At 45.1% G+C, this 16,670-nt stretch overlaps 3 protein-coding genes, 1 long non-coding RNA gene and 1 pseudogene across 7 annotated transcripts in view; 4 read left to right on the forward strand and 1 right to left on the reverse strand.

Annotated features, from left to right (window-relative positions):
• LOC132455358 (zinc finger protein 845-like) overlaps nt 1-8,136 on the forward strand; it is a 43,280-nt gene extending 35,144 nt beyond the window's left edge. The window contains exons 2-5 of the mRNA XM_060049191.1: nt 2,853-4,046; nt 6,125-6,408; nt 6,591-6,654; nt 7,164-8,136. Coding sequence (XP_059905174.1) covers nt 2,853-4,046; nt 6,125-6,408; nt 6,591-6,654; nt 7,164-7,960 — 2,339 coding nt within the window. The 3' untranslated portion in view covers nt 7,961-8,136. The remainder of the gene's footprint in view (nt 1-2,852; nt 4,047-6,124; nt 6,409-6,590; nt 6,655-7,163) is intronic.
• LOC132455506 (uncharacterized) overlaps nt 1-16,670 on the forward strand; it is a 103,611-nt pseudogene that overhangs the window by 62,953 nt on the left and 23,988 nt on the right.
• LOC132455384 (zinc finger protein 782-like) overlaps nt 1-16,670 on the forward strand; it is a 25,351-nt gene continuing 8,681 nt past the window's right edge. For 2 of the 4 annotated variants that reach the window (XM_060049234.1, XM_060049233.1), the window contains exons 1-2: nt 1-439; nt 1,247-1,379. The gene's annotated coding sequence lies outside the window, so the exon portion shown is untranslated. Of the gene's footprint in view, nt 440-1,246; nt 1,380-15,400; nt 15,454-16,670 lie in introns of those variants that run through there. The other 2 variants (XM_060049236.1, XM_060049237.1) reach the window with 2 other exon arrangements.
• Nucleotides 9,216-11,374, reverse strand: LOC132455435 (uncharacterized). The gene is made up of 3 exons (XR_009525217.1): nt 11,070-11,374; nt 10,247-10,945; nt 9,216-9,332 (listed from the first exon to the last, which is right to left on the reverse strand). It is a non-coding gene; the product is annotated as an uncharacterized LOC132455435 (long non-coding RNA).
• LOC132455356 (piggyBac transposable element-derived protein 4-like) overlaps nt 12,678-16,670 on the forward strand; it is a 23,979-nt gene continuing 19,986 nt past the window's right edge. The window contains exon 1 of the mRNA XM_060049188.1: nt 12,678-12,862. The gene's annotated coding sequence lies outside the window, so the exon portion shown is untranslated. The remainder of the gene's footprint in view (nt 12,863-16,670) is intronic.

Here is a 16,670-nt window from a genome sequence, read left to right on the forward strand (position 1 = left end):
ATTAATTTATTTGTATTATTTTTTGACCATGTTCAATAAAAAAAAGAATATTACGGGGAAAGGTTACCTCCCCTTTCTCTGCTTTGCCCGCCCAGAGATTCTGTCTCGACCGCCCATGAGAAAATGAGCTACGACCGTGTGAGTGGCGTGCCACATTCTTCCCTTGAGAGACATCATGGCTCGCAAACGAGCCTCGCAATTGCTCAGTGTTTGGATGTAGAAATCAACACAAGTCTGTTTTTGAATTTCTTCATCCAAGCCTCGGAAGAAGCAGTGGGTTAATGGTATTGTCTCTGGAAATGCGCCAGTCTGCGCAAAACATTTCACTGACCACTGCCTCCTCAACTTGGGCCAATGCAGAGCTAGACTTGCTCAATGTCGGAAAAGCAAGTCTAGCTCAGTAACAAACCTCCTTGGCTCAGCTACAAACCTCGAAAAAGTAAGTCCATTTACGCTATAGCATTGTGTTGCTTTACTGTATGTGGTTACCTTGTTACCCTTATTATGTAGCTGTAGCATTAGCTCTATAGCTAACAGCCCAGTTACTATCGCTAATGTAAAGGTAGATAGCATCAGGTATGCGTGTAACTACACACACTGTAACGCGAGTGTTGTACACTTCTTTGTTATTTGGATCACCGATCACCTGAATGAGTGTTTACCTCTGCAAGCCAGGGGGCTCATCACACGAGAATGGGCACAATTCAACAACGGGGGTACAGACACTGATCTCTGCTGCTCGGATACCAAGGGAATGCAATGTTTAACAATGTCTGCTCACCATACAACAAACGAATACAACTGTATTTTACCGGCCACTGGACCGCAGTAGTTCTAGCATTTTACTGATGAGGTGATAATTATGGCCGGTTAACTCTTCCTAAATGCATAGCCCACTCATGTTTTCCCCTTCACGCCTGATTCAAATCAAAGGGTTATTAGCAGATTTCTGCAGAGCTTGATGTCATTGTATAGAGTGGCGAAGTCACGCCCCTTCCGGTAGGGCTCATGGGGGCGTGACTTCGCCACTCTATTGAGATGATGAAATTAACTTGTAAGATGTATGAACTTTAAAATATGTAAACAAATGAATCATGTAATATAATTTCATATATATCATTTTTTAATAAAGTATTAGGCTAATCTAACTCACTAAACATGCTTATCTTATATCTTCTTATAACTTGCACCTGTAATATATACAAAGTAATAAATTGAGTACTAATTTGACCTTGTCTCTACACAGGACATTAGATCAAGTGCTTACATTCAGCAGCTTCTCTCAAGGGATGTTGCCTGCCAGACAGACCACCTGGAAACGCATACTGTAGGCACACAGCTATCCTTAAAGACTTTAAAGCCCCATTTTACAAGTGAAGGTATGTACTTTCCACATTAAGTCTTTTTGTTCTTTGATGTAGTAGATTCTAGAAAGCATAGATTCTAGGCTGATGCTAGATTCTACCTGCGCTAAAAAGCCTGGTCCTCTTTTGAAAAGCATCATGACCAGCCCTCTGATAAAACACGAGTCAATCTTGGGAGTTGCATTTCAAAGACGGAATCAGTCAAGTACCCAGAAGGGTTAAAAATGTTGAATGTATTCAACATTTAAGGAATGTTGAATACATTTAACATTTAACAGCTGTTTTCTTCCAGCTTACAAGGAAGAAAACGTTGTCGCTTTTTATTGTCAAAATAGAATATTTGGGCTTGTCTTGCATGTCATGTTGTGCTCAGATCATTTTGCGCTGGTGTACGTTGAGTTTCCTTCACCTGGTCACCGGCTTAAGCTGTGAGTCTAGGGAGGAGGTTGCTGGAGGAGACGTCCCTCTCCAAAACTGTCAATCTGTCTGCAGTACACATTTTAAACCCTCTGTGTCAATGTTACAGACACATATATTTCAAGAGTTGCTGTTACGTGTACAAATACACGATGCCTCCCGTAATGCAAATAATGTATCAAAACAATTACTGTGTTCTTTTTTTCTCCTTCTGCAGAAGACTGCGATTCCTTTGTAGACCGCAGCACGCAGCGCGACGCCACCTCGGAGAGTCTGGGTGTGGACGCCCCTGGCTCCTCCCACATTTCAAGTCACACTGAGGAAATGAAGATCCTGTGCGTCCACGGAAAAGGGGAGGGCCCTCTGGCGACAGACGTCCATGACACCCTCTTCACCGCGTCAGAAGTGGAGGCCCTGAACTCACTGTCTGCGGACCACAGCGCGGCCAAGAGCCTGGAGCGCGGCGAGCAGCTGGTCTGCCACGAGGAGCTGAGTGTGCAGGTTGGAAATCATCTTCTTATTCAGCATCCAAATGAGAGGCTTCCTCTGTTACAACTCCAGCACATACCCTTAGAAAGCACACACCTTTATGATTCAATGTCGTTAGTAGGGATTAACAACTATTCTGTGCAAATGAAAGAATACGTCTTGTTTGTCTCTTATTTGTAAAGCAGCAGACCCCAGACACCATTTCAATCAAGGTTGAGGAGGATATTGGTGGTGGCAGTCCTTCTGTAGGTTCGTAATACACATTGCATATATGCAAGCAAACAACCTGGATCAACTGAGAATTCGATTCTACCTGCGCTAAAAAGCCTGCTCCTTTTTTGAAAAGCATCATGACCAGAGCCATGCTAAAACACGAGGACTACTTGTACAGTTTACAGTAGAATTATTATAACTACAGTATTGGTAAAACATGTGATGAGGCAACAACAGATGATGTGGGGAAGTAAGAAAGAATGTCAAAATATAATTCTTCCAACACACAAAAGTGTGTACAAAGTACATACTGGATCCCTTTGTGCAAATAATGAATTAATACCATTATTTTCGCTTTCCTCTCCGAAGAAGACGGCATTGACATCAGAGACTGCAGCACGCAGCGCGGCGCCACCTCGGAGAGTCTGCGTGTGGACGCCCCTGGCTCCTCCCACATGTCAAGTCACAGCGGGGAGCTGCGGATCCTGGGCGTCTACGGACAAGGGGAGGGCCCACTGGCGGTGGACGGCCATGACACCCTCTTTGCCGCGTCAGAACTGGAGGTCTTGAGCTCTCTGTCCGCTGACCACAGCGTGGCCAAGAGCCTGAACTGCAGCGTGAGGCTCGTCCGCCTTGAGGAGCAGACTGGGCATCAGGGCGGCCGCAAGGGCCGGCCCGGTGTCTTGGGTGGCAAGGTTATTCCCAACAATGCCAATATGATCCACACCCACGAGGAGCCGTACGTGTGCGACCAATGCATGATGTGCTTCAGTCGAAAAGGCTACCTGAAGGTACACATGAGGACTCACTCCGGGGAGAAGCCGTTCAGGTGTGACCAATGCACAAAGCGCTTCAGTCAGAGCGGGTCCCTGAAGGTCCACATGAGGACTCACTCCGGGGAGAAGCCGTACAAGTGTGACCACTGCATCAAGTGCTTCAGTCAGAACGGGGCGCTGAAGGTCCACATGAGGACTCACTCCGGGGAGAAGCCCTACAAGTGTGACCAATGCCCGATGAGCTTCAGTCTGAAAAGCCACATGAAGGGCCACATGAGGACCCACTCCGGGGAAAATCCCTATAAGTGTGAACAATGCACGATGCGATTCAGAAAGGAAAGCTCCCTGAAGATCCACATGTGGACTCACGCTGGGGAGAAGCCCTACAGGTGTGACCTATGCACGATGCGCTTCAGAAAGAAAAGCTACCTGATGATCCACATGATGACTCACTCCGGGGAGAAGCCCTACAAGTGTGACCAATGCACGAAGCGCTACACTCATATTTCCGCCCTGAAGACACACATGAGGACTCACACCGGGGAGACGCCCTTCAAGTGTGACCAATGTACGAAGCGCTTCAGTCTGAAAGGCACCCTGAACAGACACATAGCGACTCACTCCGGGGAGAAGCCCTACAAGTGTGACCAATGCACGAAGCGCTTCGGAGAGAAATCCAAGCTGAAGCGTCACATGAGGACTCACTCCGGTGAGAAGTCGTACGGGTGCGACCAATACATGAAGAGCTCAGTGGAGGAGCAAGAACATTTTCAGTGGGATGGCCAGGGTGAGACCAGAGATTATTTTGGGGTGGCACATAAATTTTAACATGATATAAGGCATCTTGAAACGGAGGGATTATTTAAGGCCTGTACACCCTGTCACTCTACATCATAATTCTAATTCAGACAGTGTGGAATTGTCAAATACACTTTTACTATATCAATTTATTGCTGTTACTTATGAGTTGATTATTACTATGTATCCAAAAACATCATCAGAGACTCAAGACAGTTTTGTATTAATTTTTAAAACGAAAGTGAAAATCTAATTTCTGACTCATTTCAAATGCGTGAGGCCTCGTGTGTGTATAGATTGATCTCAGATTCAAAGACACCAAGTGCAGGTTAGTTTCAGCTTTTCAGGTCTGTTTAAAATAACCCAGCAACACGACCTTCTGATCTAACACTGTAAAAGTAAAAAGTAAAAATTCTGTGCTTTATCAGAAAATAAATTACCTCATTATAAAAAAAATCTTTTTTTAAAGGTCCCATGGCATGAAAATTTCACTTTGAGGTTTTCTACCATCAATGACTCCCCCCAGTAGCTAGAAATGGCATTAGGTGCCTGCATACCGCCGCGATAACCGCCGCGCTGTCGGAGGGTTCAGCGCGGCGGTGTGAAGGGCCAGGCGTCTTTAAAAGCGGCTGCTGCTGCTGCCGAAAGTTTCAACACGGGGAAAGCTGAGCTGTAGGGCATAATCTGTGTGCGTACACGTGGGCGGCAATCCCTTCCTTGTCCAACAGCCTTTTTTGTAACCGCCTCCCCTCTGCCGCTAGCCTGGCACCGGCCACCTACCTACTTCCGCTTAATTTTCATTTCACTTCAGTACTAGGTCTGGGTCTGCTTAAAATGAATGCGTTCCATGTTAACCAGATTTCTGGCGGTCCAATCAGCGAACAGAGGGAGCGGCTGGGAACGATGACGTCTAGGTCGCGCGCCAGTTTCAGTTGTAGTCAGAGGAAGACCATTGAGGAGGATACGAGAGAAGCTATTCGGTCTGTTGTGGGATCGCTGCCGAAAATCGATCAATTAAAGCCGGAGCAAGAACAAGCTTTATTGAGTTTTGTTGCTGGCCATGATGTTGTGGCGCGTCTCTCCACCGGGTTCGGGAAAAGTTTGATTTTCCAGCTGGCTCCGTTAGTGGTGAAGGAGCCGGTCACGACCAAACGCTATGCGATTGGTTATGGCCGATCCAGAGTGGCACTGGGCAGATCCAATCATTTTAAAACTTCTTCAGATACCCGCCTCCAAGTGAGTGAACGTTTGTCAATTGAGCAGTTCCAGACCTTCTGTACAAATGAAATGAAGTACGATGGTCTGCTAGGACCAGGCTACTCTGCCGCCCTTCCCTCTTTGAAATGAATGGAGGCGGCGAGTTGCCGCGCGGCGGTGGGAAACCGGCTTTGGGTGTAAAACGAGCACTAGGTGTCCTACTCCGCCTTTTTGGCCCCATATGTCGTCATAAGGGGCCAGGTCACCGCCCCTTCTTTGCTTTGCCCGGCCGGAGAATGCGGCCCGACAATGGTCCACGACCGTTGTACACTTCTTTGTTGTTTGGATAACCGTTCTGCTGTCGGTGTTGTGGCGCATAACTCGTCAGGTTTCTCTGACGTCTCTGGTATTTCCACAACGAGACTCGTAGTGGGGGTTATCTCAGCCATGGTTGAGATGGAATTGGGGAGGGGGGTGGGGGAGGGAGCTTTGGCTTTGACTCCCTGAAGTACATGAACCATGACATGGAGTAGAAAGGGGATTGTTGCCCGCGATTGTCTCCCGCGACCCGCTGACGTGGCACCACCGTCTCGGAAGCGGGCAGCGCCGGGGCACCAACGACCCGCGATTGTGTTGCCTCGTTGCGGCGGGCAGCGGGGCTCCGGCGGGGAGACAATGGGCCGACGGGAGGGTGCTGGATCCCTCTCCCAAACTGTGAATCCGTCTGCAGGACACATTTTAAACCCTCTGGGTCAATGTTATATACGCGTACATTTAAAGAGTTCCTTTCACGTGTACAAATGCACAGAGTGCATTATGCAAAGAGTGTATCAATTAATTTCTGTAAAAAAAAAAAATCTCCCTCTGCAGAAGTCTGCGATGCCTTTGGAGACAGTAGCACGCAGCGCAGCGCCACCTCGGAGAGTCTGGGTGTGGACGCCCCTGGCTCCTCCCACCTGGCCAGTCACAGGGAGGAGCTGAAGATTGTGATCGTCCACGAAGTAGGGGACGGTCAACTGGCGGTGGACGGCCATGACACCCTCTTCACCGCGTCAGAAGTGGAGGCCCTGAACTCGCTGTCTGCGGACCACAGCGCGGCCAAGAGCCTGGAGCGCGGCGAGCGGCTGGTCTGCCACGAGGAGCTGAGTGTGCAGGTTGGAAATCATCTTCTTATTCAGCATCCAAATGAGAGGCTTCCTCTGTTACAACTCCAGCACACACCCTTAGAAAGCCCACACCTTTATGAAGCAATGAGTCGTAAGTGGGGATTCACAACTAATCTTTGCAAATGAAAGAATATGTCTTGTGTGTGTTTCCTTCTTTATGTGGAAAGCAGCAGACCCCAGACACCATTTCAATCAAGGTTGAAGAGGATATTGGTGGAGACTGGCCCGCTGGAGGTTAGTAATACACATTGCATCTATGCAAGCAAACGACCTGGATCAACTGAGAATGTACTTGATTCTACCTGCGCTAAAAAGCCTGGTCCTCTTTTGAGAAGCACCAGAGCCCTGCTAAAACACGAGGACTACTTATGCATATTCATAGTAGAATGATTCACATCTTCTTCATGGCAAACAGGTGTCAGGAATGCTGAATCAGCTCTGACTCCCATTATAACTACAGTATTGGTATGGTGACCTGGGTTGTGTCTTTATGACCTCCCCACATCCTTAAAAGGCGGAGACGTATCGGTGACTTCTCAACTTGAACCTTTGACCCTTGATCATCCAAAGGGGGACAAGGAACATTCATAATCAACAAATAGAAGTTAGAAAGAAAGAATGTCAAAATATAATTCTTCCAATACACACACAAGTATGTACATAGTACATACTGGATCCCTTTCTGCAAATAATGAATTAAAACCTTTACTTTCTCTCTGTCTTTGTTTTCCTCTCTGATGAAGACGGCAATGACATCAGAGACTGCAGCACGCAGCGCGGCGCCACCTCGGAGAGTCTGCGTGTGGACGCCCCTGGCTCCTCCCACATGTCAAGTCACAGGGGGGAGCTGCGCATCCTGAGCATCTACGGACAAGAGGAGGGCCCACTGGCGGTGGACGGCCATGACACCCTCTTTGCCGCGTCAGAACTGGAGGCCTTGAGCTCTCTGTCCGCTGACCACAGCGTGGCCAAGAGCCTGAACTGCAGCGTGAGGCTCGTCCGCCTTGAGGAGCTGACTGGGCATCAGGGCGGCCGCAAGGGCCGGCCCGGTGTCTTGGGTGGCAAGGTTATTCCCAACAATGCCAATATGATCGTCAACATGAGTACCAACACCAATGAGAAGCCGCACAGGTGCGCCCAATGCATGATGCTCTTCCAATGGAAAAGCGACCTGAAGATCCACATGAGGACTCACACTGGTGAGAAGCCCTACAAGTGTGACCAATGCACGAAGCGCTTCAGTCGGACAGGCACCCTGAAGATCCACATGAGGACTCACTCAGGGGAGAAGCCCTACAGGTGTGGCCAATGCACGAAGCGCTTCAGTCAGAGCTCTGCGCTGAAGACCCACATGAGGACTCACACAAGCGAGAAGCCGTACAGGTGTGACCAATGCACGATGCGCTTCAGTCGTGTCTCCACCCTGAAGATCCACATGAGGACTCACTCCGGCGAGAAGCCCTACAGGTGTGACCAATGCAGGATGCGCTTCAGTCATGGCTCCGCCCTGAAGATTCACGTGAGGACTCACTCTGGTTAGAAGTGCACATGCTCATGCACACGGACAATGGGGTGCTTTAACATGGGGTACAAGATGCTTTGACACCTCTATCCTGTATTTGTTGAACATTTCTGACTAAACACTTTCCAACTTTTGATTCGCTTTGTTTTTATTGTTAATAATTTAAAGGCAATAAACATGTATTGCAGTGTTAAGGAATTCATGTTTTTTCATTCAGATATGTAAATCAACATGTATAAATTGCTGTCAGTCAATTAATGGGGAGATAATCGAATCAAATTCGAATCGGACTGAAAAAATTAATCGTTTGATTAATCGATGCATCAGAAAAATAATCGCTAGATTAATCGTTTAAAAAATAATTCAAGCCCGATAGACCCAAAATTAACAAACATGTTCGTTCTTTGCCGATGTTGTCAGATCAGTGAGCATTTCTTCCCGTTGTCTAACGATGTTCCCAGGAAGAGTAACGGTGTTTCCCGATGCAACCACGCTATTTGCCGATGTTATAACGATAGCTGCTGATTTTGCCATCGGGCACCATCGGGTAGGTGTAAACAGGGCATACGATGTTACCAAATAATGTGTAAATGTTTCAATTTCATTGTAGTGATAGGACCAGTGCTGTCCTTTTCCCCTATTTATTAATTACGGTTCAGAAAGGAACCAGCACCTAGTTCACATTTTTTAAAAAGGTATCTAGTGTATTTTCTAGAGCTGTCAAGCGATTAAAATATTTAATCGTGATTAATCGCATTAACGTCATAGTTAACTCACGATAAATTAAAAAATATTTTTCTATGCTAAATATCCCTTGATTTCTTTGTTCCATAATTCTTCTCATTTTAATTCTCTTATCAACATGGTGATTTGCATCGGCTTGCCTTGTGCAAATGATTTTTTATTGATAACATTGGCATATACTGATCAAAACAGGACGATACAAAAAAAGATTCTATAGTGCAATTAAACGACTGCTTTGAACAAATGTCATTTGAACATAGCAGTCAGGCTACTGCTTATTTGTTTTGAGCAAAAAAACAAAAAAACAAAAAATCTTTAAAAGAGTTGCGTTAATCGCGCGATATTTTTTTAACGCCGTTAAAATTGGTTTGCGTTAACGCCGTTAATAACGCGTTTAACTGACAGCTCTAGTATTTTCCCATCAAATGTTATACTAGATTTTTCTTGAATGTTTTAATCTTTTAGCATTTAATGCCAGTAAATCTTGGTAACCTTTACAAATATGATAAAACAAAAGTGGAGACATGTATGAAAAGTACAAAAGTTTAATGTTCTCACAATAACATACAACATGTGAAGTGTATACCTGCATGGCAAATTCAAAATGTATTCTAACATGTTAATTATTCGCAGGGCCGGCCCAAGCCTTTCGGGGGCCCTAAGCAGAATTTGATATTGGGGCCCCCCCTCCCACCTAGCGGAGTCATTTGCGCTCAACGATTATTGACAAAAATGTCACACTACAATGATTTGACAATGAATTAATTGACATTATCAATTGTATTAATACTGAATTACGTAGATGTGATTTCCTGTATTTTTTATATGGCCAGCTGGAGAAGGGAAATACCTAAATTTAAGCATATTCATAGCATTTTGCTTTTTGACTTATTGAGATGGTGACTTGGGCTTGGGCTTCAGTGCCCCTTGACCTCTTGGGCCTGGAAGGCTCATTCAGTTGCTCTCATGCCAAAAATATTCTAGACTTTTGTCCCTTGATAGACCCCTGTATTATTATAGTCGTTATTTACACCAAAACAGTCACCTTTTAACCTTAGAGGGCACTTAGATCACAGATTTATTTTAAACTTTCATATTCAAAGTGAAGCATCAAGTGTGGTTTACTGAAGTTAAATTGTAAAATAATTAAATACAACAGCATTTGTATTTTTTTTTAAAGTTGAGAGAGATACGTCCTTTTAGATGACATGCTTATACAGTATATGTCCCTTCCAACTTAACCTTGAGTATTATGCCGTGTCTGTCTATGACCGCAAATTATCTGTCAGCAGATTGAGCACGCAGTTGATATGCATGACTCGAACGCTGGCAGATATATTGATCGTAAAATCAGAATTTTCTTGTATAGATGTATTCTTTATTTCATTCAATCAGGTCACTTGTTTAAGTTATTTAATATTATTATTATTATTATTTTTAATTATTTTTAATTATATATTTTTTTTTCCGATAGGGGGCCCCCTGGCGGTCAGGAGGCCCCAAGCGCCCGCTTGTATCGCTTATGCCTCGGGCCGGCCCTGATTATTCGCCAACAAGAACTGCATTAGACCCTCCCGTACATTGATGCCCTCTACATCCTGTGCCACTGCCACCCCAGGCTCTGCTGGTTGTACATCCAACTCGGTCACCATGCATGCTCCCTGCCAGTCCAGCAAACACCTTCCAAAACAGCCCCTTTCCATCGACAACACCTTGGAGGAGGATGGAGTGCCAGCCTTTACGGCTGAAGAAGTCACAGTGATAGTCCTGTGGTGCAAGGATTGGTATGTGGGATCCATCGATCGCACCAACACAGTGTGGGAGCCCCCACCTGTTCTCAATGTAGGTAGCCATTTCGCGGAACTTCACCTCGTCCGGAGAACGGATTTGTTCCGGCGACCAACAATGTCTCTGCTGCAGCACAAAAATCCTGCACACACCGGCACACAGTTGTGATGCTGACTCCAAAAAGAGGTCCGATACTCCTATACTCAGAGCCAGTAGCGAGCCTCCACAGTGCAATGGCCACTCTTTTCTTCAGGGGCACACATCCGCGGAAATTGGTGTCTTGCCGCTCCAAAACTGGACGCAGTTAGTTGGACAAGAAGCCAAACGTTTCTTCAGACATCCTGGAGTTCTCCACCCACTGCTCGTTTGTGAAGCCGGGAACAATCACATCCAGTCACATCCACATTCCTAGGATCGGTTGTGCGCCCAGACCGACGGTTTGCGGCGGAAATGTTGTGACGAGAGTAGCATCTGAAACACACACACACACATGCTACAGATTTTAGTACTTATAGAAATGGCTTGCAATCATTAAAACGTTGCACACTGGACTTATTTTGTACGAGCTAGCTAGCATTAGCAACAGTTAGCTTACCTGGATGCGTCTTTTCTTGGAGGCTTGATTCCTCTCATCTTCGGCTTCACACTGTTGTATATACTCCAACACTCTCCGGGACTTTTCCAGTGTATTTTGTCTCGCCGCGTGCAGCCTTCTCTGACTCTCTTCTCTTTTGTGTCTGACAGAAAGCACCAGACCGAGCAGCACGAATACCATCGCATCGATGTCCTCCATTGTTGTTATGTGGGTTCTGTCCCATGTGTGGTTTGTGTAGGTGTTGTTTGCGTCGCGTACAAAAATACGTCACGGCCCTTTCGCGCAGCCGACCCCGCCCACGTCCAGGAGGTACTATTAGCGGTGGAAAATGACCCGTGCTGCTACCGTGTCGAGTCGTGTCGAGTCGAGTCGAGCTACATGTGCGGTGTAAAAAAGGGGCAGAAGGAGTAGGGGGAGGTGGAGTGGCAGTCGGTGTTGGGCAGCCAGCAGAAGAGTCTTGTGGGGGAGGGGCCGCAGTATCAAACCTATTGAAAAATAGGTTCAGTTCATTGGCCCGGTCCACACTCCAACCCCATGCCACCCGTCTTCTGGAACCCAGTGATGTTTCTCATACCACTCCACACATCCCTCGTGTTGTTTTGCTGGAGTTTATTCTCCAGCTTTCTCCTGTATCTGCCTTTTGCCTCCTTGATTGCAAGTTTGAGTACCACCTGTACTCTCCTCACCTCATCACGGTTGCCATCTCTGAACGCCCATCTTCTTTTCATTCAGGATGGCCTTAATGTCCTTGGGGATCCACGGCTCATTGTTGGCATAACAGGTAACAGTCCGAGCAGGGACATTGCAGTCCACACAGAAGTTGATATAGTCCGTGATGCACTCTGTGAGCCCATCAATGTCTCCCTGTGGGGCTCAGAGAGTGCAGGCCATGCACCTCAAAGCAGCCTTGCAGTGCCTCATAAGCCTCCCCGACCGCCTCCTCACAGTCCTTGTGTACTTTCTTCACAGTATAATTGTAACCATGATATAATGGAGTCATTCAAGTAACAATATTCAAATAGGCCCATACTGACATTGTTGGGTAGTAAGACAGAATTTGGGTTTATCTGAAATCTGAATCCAGTGAAACAGATTGGTGGTTTTAGCTGATATAATAACCCTAACCCTAATAATTTAAGGAAAGAATGTTGATAATAAAAGTAAAAATAAAATATCAACACAAAGTGTCATGACAGAATAAACTCTGCTGCTGCAGCAACAGTCAGAGATACAGTCTATAAGGTAAGATATATAGATATCGTATGTATTCATACATGGTTTATGTAGGATATATATAGCCTAATCATATATTGTTTCTTCAATTTAAAAATAGTTTTTTTCCCCTTCTCGGAGATTATGTTCCCAGTTTAGATCTCGGACGTCTGGTCACTTATAGCATATCAGAATATTATATTACTGTTAAGCCAACTATGAATAATAAAACACGCCAAACCATGTGTCCACGTATGACAATAAAAACGCATGGAAATCAGAAGTATTCAGTGAGGTATGATTAATGAAATGCACCGACAGTTAATTGCTCCAGCCAAACGGATTACACAGAGTGGAGCGGATGACCACTCCAAGATGGCAGCCCCTGTCTCGTCATGGGTCTCGTCTCGTCAGCGCCAGTAGCGCTCGATGCTCCGTCTATGATAATAGATGTCCTTTGCCCTACGTACTCAAACTAAGTAAGTACTGATAGTATGGATATTGGAACACGGCACTGGACTTGCTCAACGTCTGATCAGTACAAACTCTCCTCGGCTCAGCTACCTACAAACCTCGGACAAGTAAGTCAACCCAGACTATATCATGTTGTTGGTTTACTTTATATGGTTACCTTACCCTTATAATGTTGCTGTAGCATTAGCTCTCCAGCTAATAGCCTACTGTCGCTAATGCAAAAGTAGATGGCATCAGGAATGTGTGTGAACACACACAAACGCACTGTAACGCGAGTGTTGTCCACTTCTTTATTTGGATCGACGTTCTGACTGAGAGCGTGCACCTCTGCAAAGTTCAAACCAGGGGAATCACACGAGAATGGGCACAATTCAACAAAGGGGGTACAGGCACTGATCTCTACTACTTGGATACCAAGGGAATGTTCCGATTCTTTAAGAATGTCTGCTCACCCTACTACAAACGAATACAACTGTCTTTTACCAGCTACGGGACTGCAGTAGTTATTGTGTTTAACTGATGAGCAGGGGCGTTTCTAGGTTTCTGAAACATCCGGGGCTTACCCTAGAGGGGAAATTATTATTTTTAATGCTTTAGCGTGCATGCACATTTTTTCATAATGCTTTACATAAATGAAGAAATTGCGCCGTTTTGTATAGCTTTAAATAGCTACCTGACTACTGTGCTGCTTATGTGGTACAAAATAACCGAATTCTATCACTTCAACTAACTAGGAGAGCATGAGGAATTTAGGAGTCCGGAGCAAGTATGACTTTATTGTTGAACAAGCAACAACATGGCCAGGTAGTTTGCAAAGCACTGCTGGATAGGGCTGGGCGATAACTCGATTACGATTATTAATCGCGATAAATCTCACATTGATGACGACGATAAGCATTAGACATAAATGCTCGATATGAAAAAAATAATTCATATTTTTAATTTATTTTTTTAATTAAAAAAATAAAATAAACATTTCTGATATGGATTTACCTGACAGCCAATGCGGCAGGAATAAGCAAAATAGTCAGATCGCAGTTTTGCGGTTAATGCCTAAGTACACGCCCATTCATTCACGTTCATTTTGGAGCACAAAAAACGCATATAGACGCTTTCTTCAGTTGGCTGTTTTTAGCTGATTCTATCAAAACGCTATAATCTTGGAACGAAGGCGGTAGTGGTTATGGTAAAAACGAAATCGCTATTTTAAACCACTTAAAAGGCTAGAAGTAGCCTGACACTTATTTGGTAGTATAATAAGGGTCTTGGCATATAAAACGAGGCATTGAGAACTTTGTAAGTGTACAGATTGTTTATTAAAAAGTAAATTTTTCGGTATGGTATTTTTCTCGGTATTCCCTGCCTTTTGGTTCATAGTTACCACGTGAGTTAAAAGTGATCCGGATTGGACTACTTTCTTCAAAGTACTAAATTCATTGAAATCAAGGCATTGCAATTTTTGCTAATCGCTATATGTGGGTCTTTCTCAGAAACATTGAAAAAATGTTCACACCGCAGACATATATTGCTTATCCAGACAAGCGTGTGCTGGCCGCACTTTTTGTTTGCACCATCACAAATTTCTGTTTCGGCCGTGTTGTTTCGGTGATAAAAGTATTTCGGCCGAAAACCGAAAATGAACACTAGAATCTTCTGACGATCTGGCCCATACATTGATTGATTTTATACTGTAGTAGTGTTAATTGAAGGACACTAGGTACCGGTTAAACATAGCTGAAATTTTCATAAGGCGTGTGGTAGAAATTAATGATTATATTCTATGGTAAACTATGATTATTATTAGGCCTGTATATCTAATGGTAGAATACATTTAAAGCCTCTCTGGATTCTGATCCAGGGCTGGACACGAGTCCTGCACTTGCCTCGCATGTCAGGTTGTGCTCAGATCATTTTGCGCTGGTGTTCGTTGAGTGTCCATCACCTGGTCACCTGCTTGAGCTTTGAGTCTAGGGGGGAGGGTGCTGGAGGAGACATCCCTCTCCAAAACTTTGATTCTGTGCCTGCTATACACATTTTAAACCCTCTTTGTAAAGGTTAGATGTACATACATTTAAATAGTTCCTTTCACGTGTACAAATACACATTTCCTCCTTTTATGCAAACAATGTACTAAAACATTTACTTTCTGTCTTTTTGTCCCTCTGCAGAAGACTGCGATGCCTTTGGAGACCGTAGCACGCAGCGCGGCGCCACCTCAGAGTGTCTGGGTGTGGTCGCCCCTGGCTCCTCCCACATGTCCAGTCACAGCGAGGAGCTGAAGTTCCTGAGCGTCGACGTAAAAAGGGAGGGCCCTCTGGCGACGGACGGCCATGACACCCTCTTCACCGTGTCAGAAGTGGAGGCCCTGAACTCGCTGTCTGCGGACCACAGCGCGGCCAAGAGCCTGGAGCGCGGCGAGCGGCTGGTCTGCCGTGAGGAGCTGAGTGTGCAGGTTGGAAATCATCTTCTCATTCACCCTCCAAAAGAGAGGCTTCCTCTGTTACAACTCTAAAACAGACCCATTGAAAGCCCACACCTTTATGATTCAATGTGTCGTAAGTGGGGATTAATAACTATTCTGTGCAAATTAAAGAATATGTATTGTGTGTGTTTCCTTCTTTATGTGGAAAGCAGCAGACCCCAGACACCATTTCAATCAAGGTTGAAGAGGATATTGGTGGAGGCATGCCCGCCGTAGGTTAGTAATACACATTGCATCTATGCAAGAAAACAACCTGGATCAACTGAGAATGTACTCGATTCTACCTGCGCTAAAAAGCCTGGTCATCTTTTGAGAAGCATGACCAGAGCCCTGCTAAAACACGAATGCTACTTATACAGTTCATAGTACAGGGATGGGCATCTTTCATGATAAAGAGGGCCACAATTCTTCATCTTCACCATCAGAGGGCCATGTGACTGTGCACTTCAACCAGACGTAAACTGAGAGAAGCTGCACATTGAATTTGTTGGAAATGATTTCCTGTATTCTGGTGCATTTTGGGGATGGCCACTACCTACAAAATCTTCCAGATTCATAACCTATGTATGGTATGGTGATTGAACCAACATACATTCATTTCATGTATTCCATGCTCAACAGCCACATGATTGGTTAGTAATTTGATCAGTACAAAGGGCTCACATACATCATCATTCAATGATGTCACAAAACTGAAAAACAGTGGCCCAACAACTCAATGAACTCAAACCCAACAAGCATGTTATTCACTTCTGGGCAGTTGTAGTAGTTGTCGTGGCGACTTAAGTGGAAATCCTTCATGACTGATATCGCTTCTAAGCACACTAGACACATGGGTTTGCCTTTGAATTTTATGAACAGATACTCAGCTTTTCTTCTTTCTTAACCAAGTTTTCTGTAACTCGATTCTTTTTTTTCTTTTTTTTATAGAAATTATGTGCGTGCCCATCCCTTTCATAGTAGAATGATTTACATCTTCTTCATGGCAAAAAGGTGTCACGAATGCTGAATCAGCTCCCAGTATAACTACAGTATTGGTAAAACGGGTGATAGGAAACAACAGATGACCTGGGTTGTGTCTTTATGACCTCCCCACATCCTTAAAAGGCCGAGACGTAGCGGTGCCTTCTCAGCTGGAGCCTTTGACCCTTGACCCCCCCCAAGGGGGACTAGGAAAATGCATGAATAATAATAATAATAATAACTGCAGAAGTTAGAAAGAATGTCAAAATATAATTCTTCCAATACACACACAAGTATGTACATATTACATACTGGATCCCTTTGTGCAAATAATGTATTAAAACCTTTACTTTCTCTGTCTTTGTTTTCTTCACTCAAGAAGACGGCAGTGACATTAGAGACCGCAGCACGCAGCGCGGCGCCACCTCGGAGAGTCTGCGTGTGGACGCCCCTGGCTCCTCCCGCATGGC

Source organism: Gadus macrocephalus, chromosome 4 (assembly GCF_031168955.1).
Source record: "Gadus macrocephalus chromosome 4, ASM3116895v1".
NCBI lineage: Eukaryota > Metazoa > Chordata > Actinopteri > Gadiformes > Gadidae > Gadus > Gadus macrocephalus.